Genomic DNA, 11554 nt, shown 5'->3' with positions numbered 1-11554 from the left:
TGCTGTTCTGCTTGTGGGAAGAAGAAGTTTGTTTTGTTTAACAACACCACTAGAGCACATTCATTAATTAATCATCGGCTATTGGATGTCAAACATTTGGTAATTATGATTCAGAGGAAACCCGCTTCATTGTTCCTAATGCAGCAAGGGATCTTTTATATGCACTTCCCTACAGACAGGAAAGCACATACCACGGCCTTTGTCCAGTTGTGGTGCACTGGTTATCGCGGGAGAAAACCCAATCAGCTGAATGGATCCACCGAGGTGGTTCGATCCTGCTACGCAAGCACCTCAGGCGAGCACTCAGCTCTTGTGGGAAGATGCATATAAAAGGTCCCTTGCAGCTAATGGAAACACGTAGAGGGTTTCTTCTAAGACTGTATTTGAAATAAATCAAAGTGTTCTTATGCTGTCGTTTAACAAAGAAAGAAAGAAATGTTTTATTTAACGACGCACTCAACACATTTTATTTACGGTTATATGGCGTCAGACAAATGGTTAAGAACCACACAGATTTTGAGAGGAAACCCGCTGTCGCCACTATATGGGCTACTCTTCCGATTAGCAGCAAGGGATATTTTAGTTGCGTATCCCACAGGCAGGATAGCACAAACCATGGCCTTTGTTGAACCAGTTATGGATCACTGGTCGGTGCAAGTGGTTTACACCTACCCATTGAGCCTTGCGGAGCACTCACTCAGGGTTTGGAGTCTGTATCTGAATTAAAAATTCCATGCCTCGACTGGGATCCGAACCCAGTACCTACCAGCCTGTAGACCGATGGCCTACCACGACGCCACCGAGGCCGGTTTCGTTAAAAAAAAAAAAAACTTCCAGTATATATCAATGATTGAAAGTACGTAATACTTGAACGCATAATATGCTGTCGTCATTTTTCTCCAAATGTCTTGTACATCTTCGGTAATCGTTTTCAATTTCAAAGTAAAAAAGTTTGTTTTATTTAACGACACCACTAAAGCACATTGATTTAATAATCATCAGCTTTTGGATGTCAAACATTTTGTAATTTAGACATTAAGTCTTAGAGAGGAAACCCGCTAAATTTTTGTCCATTAGTAAAGGTATCTTTTATATGCACCATCCCTGAGACATGACAGCACATACCACAGCATTTGATATACTAGTCGTGGTTCACTGGCTGGAACGAAAAATAACCAAACTAGGCCCACCTACGGGGGTCGACCGAATACCGACCACATATCAAGCGAGCGCTTTACCACTGGGCTACGTCTCGCGCCTCAATTTCAAAGATTTACCTCCAATCAGAAAAAATGCAACCATTTCCGTACGTAGTCCGAGTACTCTTCCATTTGAGCCAGTATACCACGACTGGTATATCAAAGGCCGTGGTATGTGCTATCCTGTCTGTGGGATGGTGCATATAAACCATCCCTTGTTGCATTAGGAAAAATGTAGCGGGTTTCCTCTGATGACTATATGTTAGAATTACCAAATGTTTGATATTCAATAGCCGATGATTAATTAATCAATGTGCTCCAGTGGTGTCGTTAAACAAAACTATTTTTCTTCCATTTGAGGCGGGCGGGACGCATTGTGCTATTTTTCGTTTCAGTCAGTGCACCACCACTGGCATAACAAAGGCCGTGGTATGTGCTATCCTGTCTGTGACATGGTGCATAGAAAAGAACCTTCGCTACTGAAATGTAGCGGGTTTCGTCTCTAAAACTATAAGTCAGAATTACCGAATGTTTCACATCCAATAGCTGATTATTAATAAATCAATATGTTCTAGTGGTGTCGTTAAACAAAACAAAATTTAACTTTAGCATTTAATGGTTTGGACTGTTACCAAAGATATTATTATAGCAGGTTTGACTCTACTGTAAACTGTCTGTATATATTGCCTTGACTGAATTAAATAGACTAAAACAGAACGATTATAACACTAAATACACTGGCTGGACTCCATTACTTGTTTTCAATTATATGGTATGACTGACAGCAACATTGAACTAATACTGATGCGGTCGCTGTGGATACTCTTTGTTACAGCCTAACAAAAACCCGAAGGTTTTTACGTCCAGCTGTTTCTAAAACTCGATAGTTGTTTTCGACATTTAATCTCTATCTGATTTGTTTTTGTGTGTCAAGACAACTAGCGCTACAAAAACTGTACCAATAAAATAAACTGATTCGATCTTAAAGTTAAAAGTTAACTTTGCTTAACGACACCGCTAGAGCATATAGTCTTAGAGAGGTAGCAAGGTATATTTTATATACAATATCTTACAGGCAGGAGAGCACATACCACGGCCTTTGATATACTAGACGCCGTGCACTGCCTAGAACGAGAAATAGCCCAATGGGCCTACAGACAGAGATCGATTCTAGAGTGACCGCGCATCAGGTGACTGCTTTATCATTGGGCTACGTCCCGCCCTTTGATTTGATCTTAAAGTCAGTTTCTAAAGTTTGTCATACTTAGGGTTCTACATAGCGGTGGGGATGGGGTGGGTAGAACTCACAGAAAAAAAGTGTCCTTTTTATTTACTGCTCTCCGCTCCTTAACTAGTTTTTGTAGGCTAGGTACGTTCCTGCCTGCCTACAGCAATATTCCTTCTGCTCCAGTAATTCAAACGCAGTGTTGTGCTTACGATACAAAACGCTATTTTTCACAACTTCTTGATAATGCTATTTAGACAGCGATGTCTCAATGCATTGTCTCATAATTTTGTGAATATGTTAACTGGACTTATCGTGTACACAAATACAATTTTGTTTTAATGTTTTTCTACCTTACCCTTTGGGACAGTAGAACTACCAGAAACACTTGTATATATACAAACACTTATATTTTAGAATTTTTTTACATAACTTTAGTCGTTAAAAGGTGCTATTAAAAGTTAAAGTTTGTTTTACGACACCATTAGAATAGATGAATGAATGAATGAATGAATGTTTAACGACACCCTAGCACGAAAAATACATCGACTATTGGGTGTCAAACCAAGGTAACGACACCACTGGAGCACATTGTTTTATTAATAATCGGCTATTGGATGTCAAACATTTGGTAATATTTCACAAGTAACCTTAAAAGAAACCCGCTACATTTTTTTCCATTAGCAGTATGTTTTGTATGCTCTTTCCCACCGACATGGCAGCACAGACCAAGGCCATTAATACACCAATCGTGGGGCACTGGTTGGGACGGGAACAGACCCAATCAGAGAAAGGGTCTACTGAGGTGGTTCGATCCTACGACGCAAGCACCTCAGACGAGCGTTCTCCTGACTGAGATAGATCCCGCCCCTTAAAAACGTACCGTTAGTCAGAAACCTGCTTTATTCACGGTAAAAAGAAGAAGTTTGTTTTGTTTAACGACACCATTAGAGCACATTTATTTATTAATCATCGGCTATTGGATGTCAAACATATGGTCATTTTGACAGTCATAGAGAGGAAACCCGCTACATTTTTCCATTAGTAGCAAGGGATCTTTTATATGCACCATCCCACAGACAGGATAGCACATATCACGGCCTTTGATATACCAGTCGTGGTGCACTGGCTGGAACGAGAAATAGCCCAATGGGCCCACCGACGGGGATTGACCCTAGACCAACCGCGCATCAAGCGTGCGCTTTACCAATGTGCAACATCCCGCCCATTGACAGCATAAACTCGTGACAGCCTCTATAAGAACACTCTGTATTTCAAAGTAACTCTACTAAATACGGATACAGTAGGTATACATTTCATTCCATTACCACTGTAATGGAAAGCATTAAAAAATATATTCCTTACTGGTAATGGAAAATTGTACCAGGTTTCCTCTGAACTGTATGTCAAAATTATCAAATGTCCAACAGCCGATGATTAATTAATCATTGTGCATTAGTGGTGTCGTCGAACAAAGCAAAATTTAAGTTAAAAAAAACCCTGTTTACTATATTACATGACTATCTTATAAAAAAATCATTCCACTAACTTCTTTTATAATTATAATTTAGTTTAATTTTGGCAGTATATTTAAAAAATAGAATGAATTATTTAAAGCTGCAATCTTGAATATGTTTTTAAATATTTAAGTATGTAAAATACTAGTAGATAATACATTTTAAAGAAAACGGGTCAGAGAAACGCTAACCTTAATAGTTACAACTATTGTTGCATCCAGATGTAACAAATAACGATCTTTTTGTTGCAGGACATAAGTTCTTCGGTCTGTAATAATTGATTATATAGAGGAAGTGATATTGTTAAAGAACATTTTTATAAAATATTATATACTGAACAACAAATCAAACCCGGGTGTTTTAATGTTTTTACATGATAAAATTAATTTGATAAATAAATTGTCAACATGAACCTGAAATGTTCACAAGATATTGATAAGTTTAATATCCACAAGAACTATGGGATTCAGTGTGAATAATTTTCAATAAATAATTAAATTTTTTATATATAGAGGATACTCCCCGAGTGTCTTGTGATATTATAATTTATCAGCAGTGACGTAACAAAATATTGTCTTGTGATTAAACTTTGACCGATCAAGATTATAAGAATTATAATGCCTGCGATATCTCCTACAAAAGCATTTAATTGATGATCATATATATATATATATATATTCACGTTTCTTTTGTCGGCCAGTGTATTACGTCAGGCATAGAATGCGATGGCCTTGAAGCAGCTTGAATTAAAGGGACATTCCTGATATTGCTGCAATTTTTAGGATGTTATCGACTATCAGAGACTTTTTAACGATTGTCATTACATATCAAATATGTTTTTATGCATAAAATATTAGTGGCTGTATATTAAACGTGTTTCTGATCGTTTTAATATTTGTAAAAGTTTAAATTTCATTTTATTTCCTAAAATATTGTTTTTTTCGTACGTACGAAATTATTTGAAGACAAAATCCAGTTTGGGCTTCTTACAAATATTAAGATGACCAAAAATGCATTGAATATACAGACACTGATATTTTAAACAAGAAAATATATTTAATATGTAAGTTTAATCGTAGAAATATTTTATTAGTCGGAAACATATTACAATGCAGTAAACTCAGGAATGTCCCTTTAATTGATTTAGAATCATTACGTACTTGCAGTTGGATGGTTTTATCGTTCTGATTATAGTAATGTATATCATGACTTATTTTTTTATCCAGTAGCAACTGCTAATTCTAACATGACAAATCTTATTGTGAGTTTAATGAACATTCATTATGTCTAAATCATCGTCATATTGACATTATGTCAGTTTCGCGGAACCAACACGAATTAAATTTTTTAGAACTCTTTGTCAATTTGATTTTCTTTTGTGTCTTAATTTTGTATTACAAATGGGGCTTATGGCGACCTTTGTGCAATATACTAGTATATTTCTTCTGAAGTTCAAGAACAAAAAGAACACATTTTACCAGAATAGGCTTAATCTATAACTTTTAAAAAATTACCCATTTCCAAGTATTAATATAATGATCAATAAAAGAAAGGCGAATATTAAAGGCGCGGACCCTAGTTTCAGCCCTTGAAAATGGACACTGTTTTGTTAATCTACAAACCTGCAACACATACCTGGATAAGGTTATAACAGAGAGAAACTAAAGTCTGTGATGTTTAAACAGGGAAATGCCGTCTAAAGATAACCAGAGTTTGTCTCGATAACCATTACTTCTCAGACGAACGTGCGTTTTTCGAAGTATGAAAAATGCATTTTGGGGTATTGCAAAAATCTGGATGACCAGAACCACTTCAGGAGTTTGAAAATTAATATTCTAAATAAAATGTAAGTACTTCTAATTTAAATTAACAAAAAATGCTATAATAGTGAAACATACGTCGTAGTGTTTAAAAACTAGGGTCTGGCACTTTAATTTACTTTACTTTATTAAAAATTATTTTGCTTGAATCCCAATAGTTTTAAAATTATCGATGCTTTGTGAATATTTTAGGCCCAGTTTTACAGTAATTCATGAGTGCATTGTCATCACAGCTGTATATATTCCATTGGCCTCTATCCTGTGCACGTTTAGGTTTTCTAAGCAAGTCTTGGTTTCCTGATCAAGTCTTGGTTTCCTGATCAAGTCTTGTAAGTGGCAGTCCTCTTCTAGGCGGTGCAGGATGGATGAACCTTCCTGTTACGGAACTCCTAGGGAGTGACGGTCATCCTAAGAACGAGCATCTGATACTGGATCATGGAAGCAATCACGACTTTGCGTAAAACATCCTTTTGACTTTACCTTGTGCAGTTACGATTTTTATTACGGACTACGATTTTGTCATTCATATTAACAGTCTATTTACCAAAGTAATTTAATCATGTAAAATATACATAATAAAATATTTTAGTTTATTTTGTTGTTCACTAGGCCTATAGTTTTCAAAATTACGATTGATAATATATTAAGATGTAAAGTAAATATTATAGCAAAGTTATTGGTTGGTGTAATACGACAATGAATTTGTTCAACACAAGCCTATTATTGTTAGGCGTAATGATGTCCCTTGGATGAATTGGAATATTGGAAAATTAATGAGGAAACGCACATATATAAAAATAAAGATACGTACACTTTAACTGACTGGAAGTTATGCAGAGATTGACGAAATAAAGTCAATTAATGTGAATGTTCGTAAAGCTAACCTACAAAACCGAACGACAAAACCATGAAGTATTTTAAAGTCGTATTTCAGAATAAGTCTGAGTGAAAAGGATGACGCAGTGACTGCTCCCATAAGGCTGGTTATAGTACGAACTTAAATTATGTCACTGTTTAATGCTATGCTCAGACTACCAACTGCCAGCACAAAGTTGGCCAACTTTCTTCTGTCACGACTTCTACGATGTTAATCCTAAGTCGGGAGTTGGGGAAATTATAACGCAACCATCGAGTTGGTCAACTTCATCGTAACAGTTGACAGTCTGAGCCTTACCTAGCATAACTCTTCATTTACTATGGACCGGCCTCGGTGGCGTCGTGGTAGGCCATCGGTCTACAGGCTGGTAGGTACTGGGTTCGGATCACAGTCGAGGCATGGGATTTTTAATCCAGATACCGACTGCAAACCCTGAGTGAGTGCTCCGCAAGGCTCAATGGGTAGGTGTAAACCACTTGCACCGACCAGTGATCCATAACTGGTTCAACAAAGACCATGGTTTGTGCTATCCTGCCTGTGGGAAGCGCAAATAAAAGATCCCTTGCTGCTAATCGGAAGAGTAGCCCATGTAGTGGCGACAGCGGGTTTCCTCTCAAAATCTGTGTGGTCCTTAACCATATGTCTGACACCATATAACCGTAAATAAAATGTGTTGAGTGCGTCGTTAAATAAAACATTTCTTTCTTTCTTTCTTAAACAAAACAAAATTAGTTTTGTAGGTTAAAACATGATTTAACTAATACAAAAAAATCTTAATCCTCTACTATCATTGTATTTTTATTTTAACAGGTTGAAAGTAAACAAGAATCAATTAAACAGAAGCAAGAAAAACACACACTAGAGATGAAAATACTGGAATTTGCAAAAAAAACAGAACACGAGGCGAAAATGGAAAATTTAAGATTGAAGAAGGAAATACTTGAACTTAAGAAGCAGTACTGGAAGAAAAAGTGTTCAACTTCAAGTTCCGTCACTTCTAATCATAGTTAAAGACTAACCGCCCAGTGACTCTGTGAACACATCAAGAACTCATTCATATGTACAATACCCTTTGATTGCATAATAATCAACTTTGATGCTTCTATTCAGAAATTTATAAAAATATACATGATGCTTTACTGGTTCAAATCTTTTATTTATTACAATTTTAAATGTTAAGAAAAATATTGCTGAATCATAGCCCTTCTGACAGCATTGCCACGACCATTTTGTACCCCACTGATCCTAAGTGGAGGCTGTAGATCATCAAGGTCATCATTAAAATTAGGTTCCCTTTCAGCGACAGCAATGTTATGCAACACCGCTGTGGCTACGATCACTGCTAGAGATGTACATATGTCCTTGAAGCGGAGAGTGTATGTTAGACAAGGAAACCTGCGTTTCCAAATCCCAAACATGCATTCCACTAAGTTTCTTGTTGAACATAGAGCTCGGTTGTATCTATTGTCGGCAGCATCTCTTGGATTGAGCAGAGGTGTCATTAGGTAAGGCAAACAGGGATATCCCGAATCACCAATCAATAATCCATCTATATCTCCATCTTCAAACTTCTGCTTTAGTAAACTGTTGTCAAATATTCTACTGTCATGAACTGACCCATGCCAGTGTGCCACTATGTTCACAAATTTATGGTTAGTGTTACTTACTGCTTGGACATTGATAGAAGACCAGCCTTTTCTGTTGATAAATCGTTGTCCGTTATCACCTTGTCCAATTATACGAATATGCAATCGATAGCTCCTACACAGTTTGGAAAACCAGCGATATTTAAAAACCTTGCTTTAACACTGTCCAATTCCACGTTATTGGGGAATGCTATATAGTGTGGTCTCAATCTAGCAATGGCAATGGTCACTCGTTTGAGGACATTACATACAGTCGTCTGAGAAAGTCCATGAACGTCGGCCATAGTGACTTGAAATCTACCTGTTGTATAAAATCGCAATGCTATTGGGACTTTCAGTTCAGATGAGACAGCATGATATCGACGTGTTGGCTGTTCTATATCTTGCCTCACCATGTCAGTTACATTCCGAACTGTATTTTTTGTAAGGCGAAATCGCATTCTAAAACATTCTTCAGACAAACTGTCATAGGGATCGGCTCTGTCTCTGAAAACGCTCACGTCGCTTTGCACGGTCGTAGTTGATGTCTTGAACTCGTTGAAGATGTTGCAGTTGTCGCAACACATCCATGTTTGATGTCCCAAAATGTTGTAGTGACTGAGTCCTGACACGTGGTCAAGTTAGACATGCCCTTTCGTTGTTTTAACTAAAACAGGTTTTTAGGGTGTGTTAAAATATGTTTTAACTTTAAAACGCTTTTGTAAATATGGATGTAAAAACGTGTTTTTGTATCACCGTTTTAAAGTTAAAACAGGTTTGTAAATATGAATTTTTCTTAAAACATTGTTTTATCTTTTTAAAACGTGTTTTACCGTTAATACGCCTTTATAAATATGGGCCTAAGTGTCCACAAACTTTAAAGCCTATGGTTCGTATGAATGCAAATTTGACTCGTTGTAATATATGGTCTACATTTAGTTTATTACCAGCCTGAGCAAGTGCTTTACTTTACTCAGTTTAGATACATGTATATTCAAGATTTACGACCTCGTTAGTAGATTTAAGAAATATACTGAATAATGTATTTCGATTAATTCACGACACTGACTCTATTAATAGTTATCGTGACTGTAAGATATTTTTCGCTATGACAACCGTTTTTTTCAACCGTTTAATTGCACAATACTTGCAGGATTCGAACTTAACGGTCGCCCGATCGCCCCTGGCGACTGAAAACGACGACGGGCGACTGAAAACCCACAGTAAGGTTGCCCGCCTGGCGACCGATTTTTGTTTTGTTTTTAAATCAATAATTAATAAATAAATAAATAAAAGTACAGCTATGTAGCCTACTTTGCACCATGAAAAAGTGTAGGTCTGCTTTTACATATAAACATATGCCCAATATAAGAATAGGTGTAAGGTAAGTTAAGTGGCATGTAAAATTGGGCTCAAATTCATGTCGACAAGATTCAGCCCTGGTTATGTGTACACGTCATAAATCGTATTCACTGAACATTATATTTTAGGTTTTTTTTAAATGATTATTATTTCATTGAGATGGGGTGGGGGGAGGAAGGGGTTGTGTCGGTTATATCAGTGCTCAACGTTTGGTGAACGCAAGCATCTTTGTTTATTGGAAATACCACAAATGTATTGGCAGTGACAGTGGGGAGTCACAGTGGCATGTCTGTTATTTATTTAAAGAGTGGGTTGGTTGAGTGCAGGAAAATACTCAAAATAAATGTTTTCTCTTATAATCTGTTGCAATATTGTTGGGGTTGTTTAGAAAATATTATTCGGGCAAGTGAAAATAGAACCGGGCAAGTGAAAGTGCTGTCACCACTTGCCCGGGTGGCAACTAAAAAAAAAAGTTAAGTGCAGACACTACTTGTAATGTCTTGCTTAAATTGTTAAAATTGTCAAATGTAATATGTTTCTGGTACTCCCGATGTTTGTAGAAGTAGCCTCAAATGCAGTGCAATAATCAGCGATTTATGTCAACGTGTTGAAAGTGAATTCTTTTTCTCCCCCTTTCTTTCCAGTTCTGCCAGACAGGTTTCAACCAAACCATGGCCCTGACCAAGTGTTGTTATTTTTCGGACCAATTCGAAATCCAAGATGGCGGCACTAGCCTATGTTTTGCCGAGACTTTTTTTTACTTCTTCAAAAGTTTCATCAGGCATGATTTCAACCAAATATGTTCCAAATGATCCTCTCATGGCTCTGACAAAGTGTTATTATTTTCAGTCCACTTGCAAATCCAAGATGGCCGCCCTGGCCTCTGACCAAGACATTTTCTACTTCTTCTCAAGTTCCATCAGGAAGATTTCAACCAAACTTGATACAAACGATTACTCATGTTGTTATTTTTCTGCCCAATTCAAAATCCAAGATGGCCACCCTGGCCTCTGATTAACAAAGATTTTCGACTTCTTCTCAAGTTCCAACACGCAGATTTCAACCATGCATTGTCCAAATAATCCTCTCATGGCCCTGCAAGTGTTACACATTTGTTTTGTCCAATTCAAAATCTAATATGGCCGTCATGTTTTACATGCAAATTTCAACCAAATTTGGTACAGCCGATTCACTCATGGCTTTGACCAAGTGCTGATTGGCTGAGAGTTTCGACTTGTTCACAAGTTCTACCATGAAGACTTCAACCAAAGCTGGTACAAATTGTACTCAGATGACGCGGACCATCACCAGTTTCCATCTTCATTTATTCCATAATTATGTCACAGGTGAAATTAGAATTCACACACTATCAAGACATATGATGTGATAAAAATGGATCACTTATTTAATTAGTTCCGTTACAATACATACGTATGCACATTTTCATTTGCTATAATTATATGTTAATGTCAAATTAACGGTCACCAAATGACCATCTGTGATAAATCATTATTACTATAATTCATGTTTTAGACGTATAGTTAGTTTAGTACCAGGTGAGCGATTGGCGCCCCATAGGCCTCTTGTTTCTCATTATCGTCTACGAAACCACTATTTGATCTCATCGAATGATGTACGAGGTATCAATGTACGTAGTTGAAGGCGCGATCAATAAAGTGTACTTATAATACTCTGCAGCTACCAGCTGGATATAAACGTTAATGACAACTTGAAATCGCAAGCACGTAAAATAAGCGTTAGGCGAAGAATATCGAAGAATTTGTACGCAAAGGTATTTATTATCATTTTATTAATTTTAGATGGGGCTTTTTGTATATATATATTTTTTTAATATTGTTTTGAAAATGTAACAGAGTAAGTATATAATTATTACTGATACATATACATGCACATGTGTATGCGATTTGA

The 11554-nt window shown here is 36.7% G+C and overlaps 1 protein-coding gene across 1 annotated transcript; it reads right to left on the bottom strand.

The window, feature by feature from the left end:
* Window positions 1-7813: 7813 nt before the first annotated feature.
* On the bottom strand, window positions 7814-8854 carry LOC121368629 (putative nuclease HARBI1). The gene is made up of 2 exons (XM_041493367.1): window positions 8785-8854; window positions 7814-8271 (listed from the first exon to the last, which is right to left on the bottom strand). The coding sequence occupies exons 1-2, from the start codon at window positions 8852-8854 to the stop codon at window positions 7814-7816; spliced, it is 528 nt and encodes a 175-aa protein (XP_041349301.1).
* Between the last annotated feature and the right edge of the window lie 2700 nt (window positions 8855-11554).

Source organism: Gigantopelta aegis, chromosome 3 (assembly GCF_016097555.1).
Source record: "Gigantopelta aegis isolate Gae_Host chromosome 3, Gae_host_genome, whole genome shotgun sequence".
NCBI lineage: Eukaryota > Metazoa > Mollusca > Gastropoda > Neomphalida > Peltospiridae > Gigantopelta > Gigantopelta aegis.
This window is presented reverse-complemented; position numbering and strand designations above follow the sequence as displayed.

What these genes read in the sequence shown, in the direction of transcription:
- LOC121368629 (XM_041493367.1), bottom strand. Translation starts at nt 8,854, where the DNA reads ATGGATGTGTTGCGACAACTGCAACATCTTCAACGAGTTCAAGACATC. An exon ending in CTACGACCGTGCAAAGCGAC is followed by an intron (nt 8,272 to 8,784) that starts GTGAGCGTTTTC and finishes TTGTGAACATAG; the next exon opens with TGGCACACTGGCATGGGTCA.